Source organism: Callionymus lyra, chromosome 16 (genome assembly GCF_982586985.1).
Source record: "Callionymus lyra chromosome 16, fCalLyr1.hap1.1, whole genome shotgun sequence".
Taxonomy (NCBI): domain Eukaryota; kingdom Metazoa; phylum Chordata; class Actinopteri; order Syngnathiformes; family Callionymidae; genus Callionymus; species Callionymus lyra.
In genome coordinates, this window is record NC_141833.1 from 612,208 (window position 1) to 631,983 (window position 19,776).

The window sequence follows — 19,776 nt, forward strand, 5'->3', positions numbered from 1 at the left end:
CCTTGTTCAGGTGCTTCTATGGTTAAAGTGTTAAAGGCTACCATAATGGCAGTTACTTGAGCACAAAGACATGGTTTGAGGCTTCAAGTAATTATGGTCCCTGAAAGTTTGCCATGGAAAAACCTGTTAGCAGCCACAGGAAATTCTAAAAAGGTTTAAATTCAAGGCCAGTGTTTAAATATTGGGTGTGAAACTTACAAACAAGGCTAGGTTCAGGTTGTTTGTGAAAGAACATTTTTGCTCCGACACGAATGATGGTGCTATTACATTCAGTGTGATTCCTCTTTAACAAACACATATTTGCTCCTCACATGAACCATTTCATCCATTTGCTTTGGTGTGAGCGTGGGCATGTGTGCGGGGGTTGCATCTGCGTAAATGTGTACGCTTGTGTTCAATACGTTACATAATACAACTCACACAGTCTTCCTCCTGCATCAGCTGAACCAATTTCTGCAGAATCTCCTCCAACACCCTTAGGAGGCAGAGAGAGGAGAGGAGAGAGTCAGCATCGGCATCATCTACACCGACAACAGTGTTTTGCTCAATTATTATCAATACCGGCCCTTGATGTTAAAGTTCTTTCCCAGCATTAAGTGTCTGAGGGACGGGTGGCGGGAAAACGCTGGGATCACAGAGAGCAAGTCGGCATCCAGACCTGTAGAACAAAACAGTTTATTCCAACAATACATTGTTCAGATAAACACTTTTTTCCAGAAAATGTTTCTGAGAACATTAAGCAACCTTTAAATGTTTTTTTCTTCCTGACACTACAATCAGAAGGCAGAATATAATCTTAAAAAAATCTTGTAATTCCAGGCTGAGGAGGTTGATTAACCAGTTAACTGTGAATTAACCTAATATATAAATCAAGTAATAAATGATCAATGTTAAAACACTTTAGAATTAGAAAACATATTTTTGTTCAAAAACAATGTAAACATTGTGCAAGTTAGCTGACCAAAGTGCGAAACCTCTGAACTATTACATAATAAATAATAAATAAATAAATAATTAAAACTAACCTCAATCAAACTGGGTCAGTCAATAGAAAGTTATTTTAAGAACCAATGGCCACATCCTGTGTATCTGTCCCTGTCTTCTGTGTAGCTGACAGCAATGCATTGTTGAGATTTTTTACTATAAACAATATTAAATTGATCAAAGATCAAAGATCCCTCCCCTTTTGTGTGGAACCTCTGCTGTCACTGAGCCTGTCTCCACCTAGTGGGCCTTCTTTTAAACCTATAACTCTGGCTGATATTTCGTCACTGGTGAGCAAGATGAAACCCTGTTCTTGCTCGTCCGACATCCTTCCCTGTAGGCTCTTTATTAAAGTATTTAATGTAATTGGCCCCTGGGTTACCAAAATGGTAAACCTCTCCCTTTCCACAGGGGTTTTTCCCAATGCATTTAAACATGTCATTGTGGAGCCTTTACTGAAAAAGCCAGGCTTAGACCCGACTGACCTCAGTAATTTCAGGTCTATTTCTAAGCTTTCATTCTTGGCCAAGATCTCAGAGAAGGTGGTGTCTGAGCAGTTATCATTGTTCCTGGATCAGAGCGATATCCATGAAAAGTTTCAGTCTGGCTTCTGCAAACATCACTCTACGGAGCCTAACTGAAAGTGCCCAGTGACATCATGATGTCTGCTGACACCGTTCTGGTTCTCTTGGATCTGTCCTCAGCCTTTGACACAGTTGATCACCCGATCCTGCTGAGAAGACTCTGTGACTCTGTGACCTATCTGGGCGCAGATTCAGTGTATCTGCCAATCAAATGAATCAGCGGATCTATTGTGTGGAGTACCTCAAGTTTCTGTTGTGGGTCTTTTATTATTTTTGCTGTACTTGATTCCCCTGGGTAAAATCATTCAGAGATTTCCTGATGTTTCTTACCACATTTTTGCTGATGACTTCCAGCTCTACTGCTCTTTTGATCCAACTGAGCCCCAGAGGCTGAACAGCTTAGTCAATTGTTTGCTAGAAAATCAAACAATGGCTGAGTGAAAACACTTTGCAGCTAAATGCATACATCAGTGATCTGATCCAGCCTTACACCCCAGCTCGGGCTCTTAGGTCTGTGGATCAGAATCTGCCGATGGTTCCGTGCATACGCTTCAGGACCAGAGGAGAGAAATCCTTCCAGGCTGTTGCTCTTAAGTTTTGGAACGATCTTCTTCTCCCTCTCCCAACATCGACTTCAGTGGGTATATGAGCCGTTATTGTTCTTCTGGATCATTAATAAACCGGAAACTGGGTCATGTAGAACCATAAAACATCTATATTTACCAGCTTCTTCCATCTAGACCCATAAAGATTCTGCATGAAGAAGTTTTAACATGTGAACATGCCTGATGCAAATTATCAGAATATGTTGGATTAAATATGATACATTTACTACATCAAATGGAAAACACTATTTATATTTAAACCTGAAACTCTATATTGAAAAAGGATGCAGGAAAAGAAACTCCCTTAAGAAGTATTCATAGAAATATGAAACATTTCCCCATTTTTTCCTAGTATGTATTCTTTAGGGCATGATGATTATGTCAGACTTGTTTGCATACCAAACCATGGAAATGCAATTGATTATTACATAAAATGTAAAAAAAAAGATAAAAGGAAAGTCATTCTGAAATGGTGTATTACTGATTTATTTGGATATCATGGTTACAGTTAAGTTTTGGTTAACATTAACTTAAAATTGCTAAAGCCTGACTGACCAATAATAAGTACCTACCAATAGAAATCTCTGTTCAAAATTGGGAGAATACATGTCAAAGGGCTCATAAACTATTAGCTAACAAACTTTTGTCTTCAATATAAATGGTGAATGAGAGTGTATATGACTCCAGAGAAACTAAATAAGTGCAACTCAAATATCCCAGACCAAGGGAACATATTTTCATGGGAGTGTCTACAGATTCTCAGATTTTTGAGTGATCTAGTCTCTGATTTAGGGAAAATGTTAGATATTAGAATTAAATGTGACCCTTCATTATGTATCCTTGGTGTTCCACTGATGTGGAAAAGGATAACTGGACCCAGTATTGGTTGCTGGTTGCAAGGACATATTTCCATATGAGAAGATCACTTATTCATTGAAGGAAAAAGAAAAGTGTTTTAAAAAAAATGGGACCTTTTTTCTCGAATATCTTACAAAAAAAAACTTTTCTCACCTATTGGAGGTACTGGATTAAGGAAAACAAATTGTATAAATGTGTATACTTATTGTACTGAAGGCAAAGTGCAGTTTTTTTGATTTCGGTTTTGCTTGTCAAAAGAACATTTCTGGGCAAATTCATTGTGCTGAAGGTTTAATTGTTTAATTGGGGCATTAACATATTTAAAAGTAGAAACAACAAAAAATGACTAACCAACAGAAGTATTTGCATGACTCTTAAATCTTACATTTAAGAGTCAACACACTCAAAACAGTAGATTCAAATAAGTTGTCTTTCAAATATTTGTAATTGGTACTAGATTTTACATATTTAATTATCAAATAAATATAAATTTTAACGAGTTATCAACAAGAGAATAAATATGTTGCTCAAGGCCCACATAGCTGCAAGAAAATAACTTTCCCTGCAAGAGAATGTTTCAAGGCCTAAAATACTTGATCATGTGCTTAGATTTTCTCCTTTATTCAGGTAGACATTTGGATCCCAGAATCATTAAGACAAAACTTACCGTTTTCAGAAATGTCTAACGTCCCAACACAAGTCACCCGAGGGAAGAGCTCCTGGATCACTCCAGCGCCTGCTGATCTTAACTTTGGGGAGGAAATAAAATATAACAAGTTGATGTGCAGATGGATCTATAGAGCCAACACAGCATGGTTGTCAGTGTTTACCTCACAGCAGCTGATGTCCAGATTTACATCAGATAAATGAGGGTTATTGGACAGGCCGATGAACAGAGCCCTAGAACAAACAAGTGATAGTTTAAACTTAGTAACCCACATTAATGACAAAATAAAAACAACGCTTTAACATGCAGATCAGTTTTCCTAAAAGAGCGGCGGAAGTATTTTGGGAGAAAAATAAAGTAAATATAATATTTTTTTTAGGATGCTTGGGCAGAGAAAACACTACCTCTTTTTCTATTTCTTACATTTTAAGTGACATTTGTACTTTACCTGTGACAGTGTGGCTGTAGATGCTTTTTTTGTTTCACAATCTAGGAAGACATTCTTGACACAAACCCCCTCGAGCTAAGGCATGTCAAACAATTCAATGTTGAGGTCAGTCTCTGGCATATTGATGTTGCATGTAAAAACCCCAAAAAGGATGAAGGAGCAACGTCCTGATCAAAAATGTGTTTTTATTTTTGATAGACAGTTGGCTTAATGATGACGGACATATGACTGATCACAAAGCAGATCGTGTATAGTTTTAAAAATTGTAAATATTCTACTTTGGAACTGATCTTTAGGTTTGGTCACCAGTTTGAAATAACTACAATTTTTTTTTTATAAAAAGCCTGCCCTGTGAGACGTGTCCCAGTAAGTATGAATATAGTTTCAAAACAAGCAATAGGTACACCAATGTGTGGTCAAAGTTCCCAATGTGGTTACCTCAGTAATTTTAGGCCTATTTCTAAGCTTACATTCATGTCCAAGATCTTAAAAAAGGTGGTGTCTGAGCAGCTGTCATTGTTCCTGGATGCTGTGTTCTTCTGTGCAATGACAATAAAAATAAGTCTAAAGTCTAAGAGTGGCTGATCATGATGTCGGCTGATTCGGGTAAATACACTGTTCTGGTTCTCTTTGATTTGTCATCAGCCTTTGACACAGTAGATCACCAGATCCTGCTGAGAAGACTGAGGGATAAAGTGGGACTGTCTGGGTCTGTGTTCGGTGGTTCTTGTCATACCTTTCTGGGCGCAGTTTCAGTGTATCCAATGAGGTCTGAATCAGTGGTTGTGTTGTGTGGTGTCCCTCAAGGTTCTGTTTTAGGTCCTTTATTATTTTTCGTAAAATCATTCAGAGATTTCCTGATTTTTCTAATGACATTTTTGCTGATGACATACAGCTCTACGGCTCTTTTGATCCAACTGACCTCCAGTGGCTGAACAGCTTAGTAAATTGTTTGCTAGAAATCAAACAATGCCTGAGTGAAAACACTTTGCAGCTAATTGTGTGCAGCGATAATTCTGACCTGCTCTAGTAGAAGATCTCACATTTCCCAGATCCTTAAAACTCTTCACTGGCTGCCAGTTTCTTTCAGGATCCATTTTAAACTTTCAGAGCTATTCATGGTAAGACTCCTCCTTACATCAGTGATCTGATCCAGCCTTACACCTTAGCTCGGGCTCTGAGGTCTATGGATCAGAATCTGCTGATGATTCCGAGAGAAATCCTACCAGGCAAATTTTCCTAAGCTTTGAAACAATCTTCATTTCCCTCTGCATCTGATGTCTACTGAATCCTTCAAGAAACAAGACATTTTTATTTGTTGAAGTGCTTTGTGACCCTGGTCTAGAAAGGCGCCTTAGATATAACCATTACTTAATTACTCACCTACTTGCCTCGTCAAGATAAATCAAAAACAAAATAATAAAGCAACAAAAGCAGTTACTGGGGTTCTTACTTTGTGACTTTCCAGAAATAACTAAATCATTTTTTGAATAAGAAATCATAATAATAACATTTTTTCCAAGTCCAATATTGAGGATTTATGTCAATGACGCCGTGAAATTGATTACTTCAACTTTGTTAATTCAAAATCTTTCACTCCTTTCCATCCTAATCCACTTAAAGTTCAGTTTGGCTTCATTTCAATGTACTGTGATTTTTGGATTTCTATCTATGTATCTATGTATCTATCTATCTATCTATCTATCTATCTATCTATCTATCTATCTATCTATCTATCTATCTATCTATCTATCTATCTATCTATCAATCTATCTATGTATCTATGTATCTATCTATCTATCTATTACATATATATTATATTACAACACATCCGCCATAACAAAGCTCTCACAGTTGGTCAGTCGCACTTACGTAACTTTAAGGACTGCTGTTTTAGATAAAACCAAATGCCACTTTAGAGGTAAAGCAGACGAAAAGATTTCAGAAGAACCTACTAATTATGATCAGGGTTCATTATGTGTCTAAACCATATCAACCCAAGAGGTAGCCTGTAATTGATCCTTATATGTCATAATAGTCCAGCAGGGGAGCACAAATAATTTGCAGATTAAGGCTTTGCTGGCAGTTGCTTGTGTGTAATGAACATGAACATGTACCAGGAGTAGGTAATGAGCATCCGTTCTAAGTGGGGTGTCTATCTATATTGGCTTGGCTCCATTATGCAGCACTGTTGACTTTGCTGTTGCTGGCAGTTAATTTTGTTTGTAATACTTTAATTGTGTGTGTGTGTTTGTTCGTCTAAGAGAGATATTGTGTATAATTTCTGGCAGCATCAGCTACACCTGAGCTCTTTAAATGTTTTTTTTATAAATATCTATGAAACCAGAACGATCGAATGCAACTGGACTGATGTGAGGAACTACACTCTGACTTATGTTGCAATTCATGTTCAACATGCTTAAGGCAATTTACCCTTTTTGTCTCTGTGAAGTTTGGATTGTCAAGAAAAGAGACGTGTTCATATAGAGAGTCTTCAAACACACATTCATCATTCATAAATCATTGGCTATACCTTTGAGATCATCATCACAAAGTTGTCAAGCTGAAGTTGAAAGCAATAAAACAGGGCCTCTGGGCCAGGGGTGTTAAACCTAATCACACAAGGGGCCGAAATCCTTTATCCGTCTTAAACACAGGCTGAACAAAATGTATATTTACCGAGCTGTCCATAACAGTATACAGTAGTATCAGTAAAGGTCACCATATCAATATGAACATTCATCTACTTTGAGGCGACCATGAGCTTGACACATGTGTTTCACGACTTCCTAATGTCTGTACTTAGTCATAAGATACGAGCACAGTGGCATAATGGCGAATCCCAATCCTGGAAAAAGCCAGTCATGCTGCTTGGAGATCAGGCGCACTAATGGTAAATACTATTGTCTCTTCTGTCCAACTGTCATGGTTTGAAAGATTGTACAAATTGTTTTGTGCACTATTGACATGAACTTTTTCACAGGTGCACAACTGCTGCTGCAGTTAATCTAACACGAAAGAAACATTCCAGGTGATGATGTGATGCTAAAGCATCCAAAACTGAAAGCAGAACCCCTTCAGGTATTTCAGACTGGTGCATCATACAACATCAAGAGGAGGAGCATTTTTAGAACAAGTGGCCAATTGGGAAATTTCCGCGCCCACATAATCCTAAATTTGTCAGCAGCTATTGCACATGTTTTTGACAGAGAACTGTGATCAGTGAAAGACATAAAAAAAAACTGAAACTAAACATCTGAAACATGTCTGTCAGTAAATATTGCTACCTAGGAACTCAACATGTGTGCCATAGTGTTTAAGATGAAAATATTTTAAATAGAACAATATAATATTATTAAAATATAACACCAGCCCTCAATTCAAGACAAAACATGTATTTCAAGGCCTATTTGTACAATCCCTCAATTCAGATAATTACCAATAATTGACGTATCATCATCAGTCAAACAATTTTATAAAAATGTTTTTACATCACTGTCTTATGATCCTGCCAACAGTTAATTCATGATGACAACAAACCATATTTTGTTCAACCACATTCAAGTGGGAACAATTAATTTTCCCTTCAGGTACTGACAAATAATAAAATAATAATTATACATTTTATGCATTTTGCCCCTTATATGCAAGACTTATGCTGATTATTAAGCTTTTTTTTCAGGTTTATTTTTTTCCTCTGTGCCTCCCCTGGAGTCCTCTGGCGGCACCCAGGGAAGTCGCACCTCGCGCTTTAAACCTGCTGGTTTAGAGGGTTCCTTAAAAGGAAAATAAATACAAATATCTGTTGTTTTTTGCAAATTGTGTTTATTATTCCTGTACTTTTGTATCACTTCTTCAAAATGATTGAAATGTGTATTTTTGCAGAATCAACCCATTAGCAAAAGATAGACATTTATTAATTTATTATTTTTAATACCCAATCACGGATTGCACGTATACTTGGGCTACATGTAGACTTCATAGGGAAACAATATCACAAATCCATGCTTTCTTGACTAGAATAAACTAATAATAAACAAAATGATGAAACAGTTTGCTCAAACCATACCATCACCAGATTTCTGTTAAAAATGTGAGCTGGTGACTCACCTGAGGGAATCAGGAGGGACCTTTATTGATGCCAGGCTGACATGGGTCAGACTGAACGCAGAGCTGAAGAACTGTCGGAAAGCTGGCAAATAATCTCTTGCTTTCCTGAAACAAGAAGAGACCAGATTAATGTTCTGTGAAACCATAAGCCCTGGCTTAGCAGTTAAAATACAGGGGTAGGAGAGAGAGGCAAAAGATGAGAGAATTTGATGACAGGAGGATGTGATGAGATAAGGGAAAGTTGAACACAATGACATCTAAGAGGATAAATGCATGATGGGTAAGGAGGCACGATTTAGGTCCTCATCACGTTGACACTTTTATTCGAGTAGTCATCCGCCTGCACATACCGTCAGTGAGAGCAGCACACTTCTGTCCTGAGAAAACACCTGAATGATTGAATCCCTCCTACATGACGATATACAAGAAACGTCCCAATCTCTGTTTAGAAATTGTCAATAATCCATTTTAGACTCCACTGAACAAAAACCAACAGGAGAGCAGATCTTGAAGACTGCAGAGACCAGACTTGTTCCGGAAACATAGGTTTTCTTTTCTATTCCAGGATTTCTAACAACGTCTCCCAAGGCAGCTGATTTGTTGTTTACCTTCACCACAGAAAATGCCTTTTTTACGCTCCATGTGTTTCCACCCACACCTGGGTATTGTTCTCAGTAATGAGGCACTTACACACCCTCTCACACAAAAGCCCAAATACACAGATACACACACACTTGCAGAGTCTGCAAATAGAAACTCAACAGTTTAAGGAACTCATTTTGTGGAATTTAAGAATTTTCTCTGAACTTAAACACCACAGTGAAAATAAAAATGGACAACGATCATGGAGCTGACACTATAAAACAAAACATCATTTAATTAGTGATGCCATACACTTTGATAGGAGTTGTTGCTTCCACAGAGTGGCAAAACTGGAACTAAGTTATCGTAATGTGCAAGAGTATAAAACACTAACTTTATTGATACAAGTTAGGTTCATTTGTCGTTTTCTTCTTCTCACAATATCTTTATAATATATAGTTTTTTAAGACTTGATGCACCATCAATAGAAACAGCAAGCTATACCCGACTATACTCGTCAGTAAATACAACAGTTCCAGTGCATGTAGGAATTAGTGCTAAGTTAACATAGTTTTCCTCGGTTTTTCAAAAAAGAAAAATGGATTGGAAACTACTACAGTTTCTCCATATAACATCAAATGGTATTCACTCTGAGTCATTTTTTAGGTTTTCTCCGTTTCAAAGAGAATAATGTTTTCAAGATGCTTTTAAAATGGTTGTGAAAAATGGATGAATAACTGATCCAGAAATTGGCATTGCTGATGAAAGGATGAATAACCTGCTCTCACCAGCAAACTTCTGTTTAGGTTTGCGATCACAAAAACTTTAAGCACTTTTGTAAAACAACCAAACAAGCATTGGTATACAAGTATACGTTTATATACTGTATAAGTTTATATTTTTTATATACAAGCAAAACTGAGTAGCAACATGATCAAAAATAGAAAAAATTCCATTTCACAAAAACAATATACTAGGGGAGACAAAAAGATAGTAATGAGGACATCAGCCAAGAAGCTATATTAGGAGAATGGTACTGTGAGGACCTCCTGGTGTGTAGAAGGCTGGCTATGCCTCTACTCATTTGTCACTAACCTAATTGTCATAACTGTTCTGAATATATTGTGACCATATTTAAATTGTAATACTCCGGTAATACTTTTTTTTCTATTTATTCAATGATTTAGGACAAGACATAAGAAACTGTAATTATGTATGCATTTGTAAGATGTTGATACTATGGGGCATACTATGTACCAATTCTCGAACAGTTTTGATTCTTAAAAAACATTTGAGTATATATATTTTTTTACATTTACATTTTGTGGATGGTGGATCACAACAATTCACAACAATAAAGAAGAAGGAGCTGTCTCACCTGCAGTTAATATAAAAAACTCTGACTCTGAAAAATTCTGACCTGCTCTTGTAGAAGAACTCACATTTCTCCTCGATCCTTAAAACTCTTCACTGGCTTCCAGTTTCTTTCAGGATCAATTTTAAAATTGGTTCTTACTTTCAGAGCTATTCATGGTCAGGCTCCTCCTTACATCACTGATCTGATCCAGCCTTACACCCCAGCTCGGGCTCTGAGGTCTGTGTATCAGAATCTACTGATGGTTACTCGCACACGGTTCAGGACCAGAGGAGAGAAATCCTTCCAGGCCGTTTACTCCTAAGCTTTGGATCTTCCTCTCTCTCTGCGCTTGATGGAGTCTACTGACTCCTTCAAGAAACAACTTAAGACATTCTTATTGGTGCAGGCTTTTCCCCGACTTTCAGGGACTCCTGTGTCTGTCTTATGCGTCTCCTAAGTATATATTTTAACTGTGTATTGCATGTGATTGTTAAAGCGCTTTGCGACCCTGGTCTAGAAAGGCTCTCTAGAAATAACCATCACTTATTTACTAACTTACAATACACTTTTGGTTTGAAGTAGTCCAAGTCCATAAAAGGACATTGCATCTGCTTTGTAAACATACTGTATATACTAATGTAGAGCCAACTAATTTTCTTTGCAAACAATCAGAATTACATCAACTTAAATCTACAGTCTTGGGTGTTCAATTTAATTATACTGTATATTAGTAATGGGTTAATGTACTACTGCCACTACTGTATATATCATTATTGGTAATTTCCTTACATAATACTTTGTGATAAATACAAAACACTAAAAGGAAATAATATCAGAAATGAATCATACTTCAGATAACAGTATGAAAATAAACAGTGGCTGGAATCATTCTTCATTTTGAATATGGGCTCAATTGGATTTTGACTGAAAAGCAGGCTCGTCATAGCTTTAACACATCTGTCATGCATGAACCGCTGACAAGCTCAGTTCAGATGAGGACGAGCATTGTTATGCATACGATAGAGCCCGGAGCAAATTAAAAAAATCCTCAGACCAAACGATTTTGGACCAGAATTGGATGGAAGTCAGGGAAGGATATACATCAAGAGTAAAGTGCAGAGAGTTAGCGTCCCAGAAATCAAACCAAAAAAATGTGTTTCTCCTCAACGAAATTTCAAGGTGAAACGGATGCAAAGGTGGAGAGGCAGATAAGGAAAGTAATAGATGAATGCATATGATAAAAAGAGAACAGGGGGCGCAAAGATGAAGCTGTTGATGCCTCTAGAGCCAGACGATAATTGTCATCTGAAATTAGATTCATTTTCACAAACTTTTTCCCTTAGCATACTGTGACGGGAGCTCCTGTGTGCCAAGTTGTATAAAACAGACACTTATATGAAGCCAAGCCACAAATTAAAAGTGACAAAGGGGTAACAAGTGAACCAAACTATAAGCTGCATATACAAGATGAAGTGGCAAAGCAGAACAAATCAGGAAAGTAAGTAATAATATTATTGGGGCAAAGCACTGATCAGAGGGAAAAATGAACAGTCTGGACCAATGAATGTGTGTGGAGGTGTGAAACCCACCTGTGAGAAAATGAGTTCTTGGACAAATTCAGGAATGAAAGATCTGCACAGCATCCTCGCAGCAAGGCGCCAAACAACTGGAACAATAATTGTGGATTAGTTAGGTCACATGAGAGACATCAACACCCAGAATTAGCATGCTAATATAAATAATAATAATAATAATAATAATAATATAAAATACTGTAAGTGAAATCAATATCTTCTAAATAGCTAAAATTGAACATCCAAAATTATTAGTTTTAACAATGTCCCCCCCTTTTCTGTAAGATGCGGTGGCCAAATGGTGGACTTTAAACCATGTCGAACAGGAAGTACAGATATAGCTTTACATATCGCAGCAGAGGTCAATATATACAGCAATATGTCAATTAATGAGGTCAACCTACATGTGGAACATCTGCTAACTATTATATTATATTAGATATATGTTAGATGTCTCCAAGTGTATTTTAATGTATTTTTAAATATTCTTTTCTCACACAGAATATTTATAATACATAGTCACATCACCCATAATCTAAGTATTCGATAAATAATAAATATACCTGGCCCATGATAATATTTTTTATATTATTCTAAACAATTGAAGGTTTACATAGTGCTGTCACAAAATTAAATTAAATTTTATTTAGAGTGTCAAATCATAACAAAGTTATCTCAAAACACTTAACAGTTAAAGTAAGACTATATGGGAAAAAGGATGTGTCTAAATACTTCCTTCTCTGCAACCTCTAAAAAAAAAAAATTAATTAATATTTAAAGTGCTCTTAATATTTTCTCCTAAGCTTTGGAGCCATCTTCCTCTCTCTCTCTGTGCTTGATGGATCTACTGACTCCTTCATGAAACATCTTAAGACATTCTTATTTGTGCAGACCATTGTTGAAAATAACAATCCAGGCAAAGACAAACAGCAATGTTTTATAATGCATCATAAAGGGCTTACGAATGCTGACTGAATAACAGCATCAAATAGAATCTCGAGACAAGTGAATCACACCACTGGCAAGATTTTGACCTAGTAAAATGGGTTTGTTAACCAGAATCTCCAGATCTTCAGTTCAAAGGAGCCCTCTTAAGCGATATACTTCCACTCCCAATATTCTGATGTTGGAATGTTGGATAAATGCATTATCTTCAGCAAAACAATCCATCAATTCAATTTAATAATTGACTGTGTTCAGAAGCCATCTCAGATGAAGACAGAACTGTATTTAAAATTGAATCTGGCAAACTAAAGACTCAAATGAATGAAGACTTGGCTGAGATTTCTTTTATGCATTTAACATAAAAGAACATGTGTAGCATGTTCAGGCTTGTATGCTTATATTGACTGATGTCAATGGTTTCAATAAAAACAATGGACAGTATAGCACCCATTCCAAGATCTTTTGGAAATCATAGTGGAATATTTATTACTGGAGCTTATAAAGGTTCTTCTGAACTTTGAGGCTAAATACATGAAATCGCTTACGTTTTCAATAGGAAAGTTATGGAGTGAACCGAGGACCACTTAAAGGAACATAATGTTATTTAACAAGGGCTTCTGACTCCCAGCAGCTGTGATGACGGACCTGCCAACTTTTAACTTTACAATATGGCTAAGCTATTTTGGTTCCAAAAAACAACATCTCACTAGCTGTGAAGAGAAAATATGTTGAATGCCCTTCTTTGATTTGGAATTCAACAGCATTTTTTTCATATTATGGTGCCCCCTTATGTTCACTTGACTTTCTTATAGTGTTGCTCTCTCTAAATGTCTTAATCCATTCGTGACCCTGCAAACATCACCAATTGCAACATCTTTATTTCCCCCTTAACCAATGCAGCAGTATTTTTAAAAATGTATATTCAAGACATAGTAGACTTGAAATACAATACTCTTTTACAAAGTCAATAAAACATGGGAAACCTTTTGAGAAGCATGTATTGTTCCCGAGAATTTTGGATTATAGTGATTTTGTGCCTTTGGACTGTTCCTGACCCTTTGTGCATGACGTTTTGGATTTTTGTCTATTTATGATCAGTATATTAAAGACCGCGGGAACTTTTCTCCAGACTTCCCCTCTGACTGTTATACATAAGGATCTATGTGTCTCATAGTGGTAACAGAAGACCCAGTAGCAGCATACCAGCTCTCTGTTTCAGAGTAATGTCACAAGTCTGCATCAATAAGCCTCACCAATTTTCAACCCTTAAGTTACCCCCCTGTCGTCCGCCCAAATGTGCATCAAGTCTAAACAAATAACCTCTGTGAATTGTGTTTATGTGTCTGTAATTCAGCCCTGTCCCTCCTTTTCTGACAACATTACAATTGTGTCACAGTTGGATTGAAGCAGTAAACTCTATTTTAATTGACAATTAAAGCGTGACCAACTTCTATCAGAAATTGTGTGTGTGTGAGTGTGTGTGTGTGTGTATATGTCTGTGTGGGTACGTGTAGCAGACGTGCTAAAATTAGAGGCAGCGTCATATTTCTTCTCTGCTGCTGTCTAACTTGTTTTCCTAACTGGAAGGAGTCAGCAGAGAAGAGGCAGATTCAAAATCATTTTCTATGTATTTGTCCGAAACTTATTTTAAAGATATGATCAGTGAATAAGGAGATAAATGAAGTCCACAAACCGAGTCCACTGTGCAATCTGTTATAGACAAATCCAAGTGGACCAGGCAGTTGGGTTGTGCCAAAAACAGGTACAGGTTCTGTAAAAAGAAGAGAGTGGGCAATTCTATTAAAAGCACAACTTTATGATTAAACAAAAACAGTATTTTTAAACTAAAAATAATGTTAAAGATATACAGTCATAGAGAAAAAACATTTTACTGCAAAAAAATGTGATTTTTTTTGCATTGTCTTTTCCATCTGTCATTCACATGACACAAAGACAAGCTACTACATAAATTTGAAGCGATTGTTTGAAGAGAACTACAGTTGTCTAACCATGTTTCTATGACTGTATATAGCAGTATTGACAACAGACAAAAAAAACAGCATCAGGATGCAAATGATGGACAGATGTAAAACCAGAGCTTAGATTACTAATAGAAAAGGAGGTACGGTTATTCAAAAAATGAAAAAAGATAACTGAAAACTAAAGGCAAAAACTGGAATTCCTATGTCAGGTGGGAGAAAAATAATTAATTGTGGGTCTGCTCCAACATCCCAACATTCAAACACATCTAGAGAGGGGTTAAAGAGGCATAATAAAAATGTGGCTGAGCCACCTCAACTGGTTTAAGTAGAGAAAGTAGGTTAAATTGGGAGTCTCAGTTTATTTAAAAGGACAATGTGCAGTTACATTAAAAAGATGGCTGCACCAGATTTAGCACAAAGCTACTTTCCATCTGTAGTCTTCAACAAAGATGCAGACAACTTAGTTCAGACAACTAGGGGAGAGAGCCCAACCCTCACACTGATTATATGGGTACAGGAAGAACAGAAGGATCTTTTATGTATATTATGTCCCGGTTCCTATAGTTGAACTTTACCTAATCATGTACAGATAATTCATGTACAGTCTGGTTGTGGTTTACTAGTCTAATAAGTAAGTAAGTAAGTATATATTTATACATGTATATTTGTTAAACGAGGTTATAATATCCAATAATTGGTATTGGTGGAATTTTTAAGTAAGTAAGTAAGTAAGTAATTTTTATTTGTATAGCGCTTTTCCAAACCAGGGTCACAAAGCGCTTAAACAATCAAAACAATATTCAATAAAGTATATATTTTTAATCCGATTTACAATTAATGTTAATAAACTGTGGATGTGAATGCGTCTTCCAATTGAATATTGAGGTTGACCGTTTCCTGGTTTTACAGCAGATCAAAACTGATCTGTTGCACCATGAAAGGCTGTCCTGGGAAACCCCCTAAAGCCTTGTGCAGCAAACTTGGAGGATAAGTTGTCAGTGTGTAAAATAACGAGTGTTTCTATTGTACTTTGGAAACATAATTAAAAGCTTTTCTGGAATCAGGTGTATCCAATCGACAATCCATCAATTTGTAATGCACAATTATTACATTTTGCAAAATTTCAAATGTTGTGAAAAGTCCGCTCATAACCTTTTTATAATTGACCTTAAGATGGCTATACAGAAAACTGTCACAATCGAATGATGTTCAAACAATACTTTGTTAAAGTTTAGAAATATTTGTTTTATCTTGAGAAAAACTAGAATAGAAACCCAGGTTTTGGGTAATCATGCATCTTCAGGATCATTTGAAAGGGGTTAAAATAAATGTTTTCAATCAATAGAAATATTTCAATGTTAAAAGTTACATGTCGCAAGGAAGTATAGTCATAAGCAATGGTTTTACAAATTATATTTATATTAATGTAAAGCTAAAGGTAAACTAAACTTAATGCTTTGCAATGATTGTCTCATGTGTATTTTAACATTAATTTGGTTCTTACTACTCTCAATTGCCTGAATTTTCCCCATGTGAGGTTGTTTGGTTATTACTTTTTATCACAAATCTGCATTAAGGAAATAAAATATATCATCATGATTATGTAAATACATGCAGTCCTTTTTCTGGAATCTGGGCGGTAGACCTGACTTTTTTTTAATTCATTTTTATTTTGCGGCGATAGCATGGATGGCACTTTGATCTAAAAAAAAGCTAAACCAAAAACCTCTCAATTCAATGGTATTACTTAAATGAAGGACAAAATAAAAGTACGTAAGCTCATCTTCATGAATAATATGTATGGTATCTAGGGCGTTTGACATGACTGGAAATCGAAGAACAAGCATGATAATGGAACAACATGCGTGTATGTGATCATGTGTGTGTGTGTGTGTGTGTTTGGGACTCACTGTAGCGTCCTCTCCAGACAGCAGCCCTGGGTTTTTGCTGAGATCCAGATGCAGCAGAGAATTTGAGTAATCATCACTGGAACACAGGGCCTGGGACAGAGATACCAAACCTAGCGGGAGCCGAACACAGCGCAGATATCTGCATCAGCACTTGATTCGTGCCAAAGTACCGTTTATACATGACAACATGGTCTTAGTGACGAAAGAAAATAACAGAGCACATCAATTTTTGGGGAATATTTCAAAAAAGAAAAAGGTTACAGCAAATAAAATCCCAATAGTCACTAATGCATATGAAAGATTGTTGCCATAAAATTCAGATCATCATTAGACACAAGTAACTACATGAGTCAGCAACACGCTAAGCAGCTTTTCATTCCTAATATGCAGTGATTAGGGCAAGAATGAGCATAAGTGGAGCCAAAGAGTATATTTCCATTATCTTTATCTGGCTCATCAGCTGCTATATTGTATATGGATGGATTGTTCATGTAAAACTGTCCATGCCGGATAGGGATAAGCAGAAGTTTGTGAGTATGGATGAGCTACGGCTGTATCTAAAAATAAAAATAAATAAAGTACTGCAAATATTCACTTTTATTAGGTACTTTAGAACGACAGTGAACCTGTCTTGTTTAACTGTGTAGTTCCTGTCAAGCGTGCACCATCTATCTATCAATGTGAAAACTCAACTCTCCTGACACACACCTTCTGCCTCTCTAAGAAGCAATAAGTCCATCATCATGAAAATGTTCTGCTTTGATATCATTACTTTATCATTTTGTTTATAAAACGAGTCCCTTGGAGGTGGAGACATTCGGGATTGATAACACTAAGTGACAAATCTTGATGCTTGACCAATCACAGCAGAGTGGGTGTGGTTATGGTTAACTGGATTTCATCTCCAGAAAAAAAAAAGTTTTTCAGTGGGCGGGCCTAAGAACATTTTCTAATGTAAATATTTCCATTAAAATATAGTTTTGTACAAACAGAAACATTCTGATGAGTACAATAGAGGTCCAAGATCAATTTATGTGAATTTACAGGTGTGTGTACATATAGTTTTGACGATGTATCATGAGTCGTAATTATACATTTTTATGATACATGTGTAACATGTTTATTATGTTTCTTTAAAAGATTATGAATATAAATGCTTAATAAATACAGTATATACCGAATATACATTTTTCTTAGACAAAATGTGTTTACCTTCTAAAGGGAAATGCATTCTCATACATAATGTGAGTAGTTGTTATCCTAACAAGTCGTGAAACTAGCAATAGGATGGTTTTAATAAAAATTACAGAAAGGGACGGCAAATTGGAACAATGTAGTTGAGTTCATTAGTATCTCCATCCTGCTTTTCATTGACAAAAGAAAAGCTTATTCCGGAAAGAAGCCACAACCAAACAAAAAATGTTGAAAGAGGTTTAAATGAAAGTTGATGATTCAACTTCAGTAAAAATTACAACAGTACTATGTAGTAGAGAAAAGTAGATAAATGTTAAATACTTGAGTGATGCATGATATTCAAGTGATCTGCACTTCAACTGTAAAACTGGATCAACATATCCACAGTTACGTAAGAATACCTGCAGGAATCAAAAGTGAAAAATGACTGTTAATGAACTCCCCTGGTGGATATGATGCCAGCACGACTCTGAGGGAAGTTTTTGTTTTTGTGGAAACATGGTTTAACAGCAGCGTTTCTGACGGCGCAATACCACTCAACCAGCTAGCATGCTACAGGGCAGACAGAGCTCTTGTCGAGGGAGGTAAGATTTGCGGAGACAGGCTGTGGTGTAACATCAACCATGTCTGGTGCCGGAAGGCTATCGTGGTCAGTAAACACTGCAGTATGTTGTTATATGGTTCAGAAAGTGTCTGTTTTATTTACGTTTTATTACGCTGAATCATTTATTTGCACTTACACAAACTGCCATTCAATTTGCACTGTGTTCTTCTTTATCTTTGATATGACACAACATGAACATCTCTTATCTTTGATATACTCAAAATTGTATTTTATATTCATTATTTTCTCTTATAAGTAAACTTTTGTAGTACCGTAGGCCTTTGAGTACAGTAATTTTAGCATTATACAATCCAATCTGATTTAGGCTCTTGTTGAAAGCGAGAAAAACATTATAAATAAAGTTTGGGTATAGAATATATAGAATATAGAATATCAGAACTTGTATAGTAAGTAAGTAAGTAAGTAATATATATTTATATAGCGCTTTTCAAGACCAGGGTCACAAAGCGCTTTAACAATCAAAACAATACTCAAAACAGTACATACTTCAAAGATCAAGACAACACCGAGAACAACACAGGAGTTCGAGAAATTCAAGGAAAAGCCTGAACAAATAGAAACGTCTTAAGATGTTTCTTAAAGGAGTCAGTAGACTCCATCAAGCGCAAAGAGAGAGGAAGATTGTTCCAAAGCTTAGGAGCAACAGCCTGAAAAGATTTCTCTCCTCTGGTCCTGAGCCGTGTGCGTGGAACCATAAGTAGATTCTGATCCACAGACCTCAGAGACCGAGCTGGGGTGTAAGGCTGGATCAGATCAGTGATGTAAGGAGGAGCCTGACCATGAATAGCTCTGAAAGTAAGAACCAGAATTTTAAAGTTGATCCTGAAAGAAACTGGAAGCCAGTGAAGAGTTTTAAGGACCGGAGAAATGTGAGTTCTTCTACTAGAGCGGGTCAGAATTCTCGCTGCAGAGTTCTGAATCAACTGCAGGCGAGACAGCTCCTTCTTGTTAAGACATGAAAACAAACTGTTACAATAGTCCAGACGAGAAGAAACAAACGCATGGATTACAAGCTCCAGATCATGTTGTGACAGCATTTTCCTAAGTTTAGAGATTTTTCTCAGTTGAAGGAAACAGTTTCTGGTCAGTTTTCTACAGTGTTGAACAAGAGACATGTCTTTATCAAATACAACACCCAGGTTTCTCAGGCTCAGTTTGACAGACTGACCTAAGTCACCCAAGTACTGACTCAACCCTGGAATCGTATCATCAGGAGCAATCACCAGAGTTTCAGTTTTGTCCACATTAAGCTGTAAAGTGTTTTCACTCAGCCATTGTTTGATTTCTAGCAAACAATTGACTAAGCTGTTCAGCCTTTGGGGCTCAGTTGGGTCAAAAGAGCAGTAGAGCT

General features: G+C 36.6%; 1 protein-coding gene across 1 annotated transcript in view; it reads right to left on the reverse strand.

Moving 5' to 3' along the window:
- The window catches only part of carmil3 (capping protein regulator and myosin 1 linker 3), an 85,654-nt gene that overhangs the window by 27,181 nt on the left and 38,697 nt on the right, over positions 1-19,776 (reverse strand). The window contains exons 13-20 of the mRNA XM_087810729.1: positions 16,607-16,716; positions 14,408-14,485; positions 11,785-11,861; positions 8,257-8,361; positions 3,862-3,931; positions 3,699-3,780; positions 562-658; positions 421-475 (exon numbers count right to left, since the gene is read on the reverse strand). Coding sequence (XP_087666855.1) covers positions 421-475; positions 562-658; positions 3,699-3,780; positions 3,862-3,931; positions 8,257-8,361; positions 11,785-11,861; positions 14,408-14,485; positions 16,607-16,716 — 674 coding nt within the window. The remainder of the gene's footprint in view (positions 1-420; positions 476-561; positions 659-3,698; positions 3,781-3,861; positions 3,932-8,256; positions 8,362-11,784; positions 11,862-14,407; positions 14,486-16,606; positions 16,717-19,776) is intronic.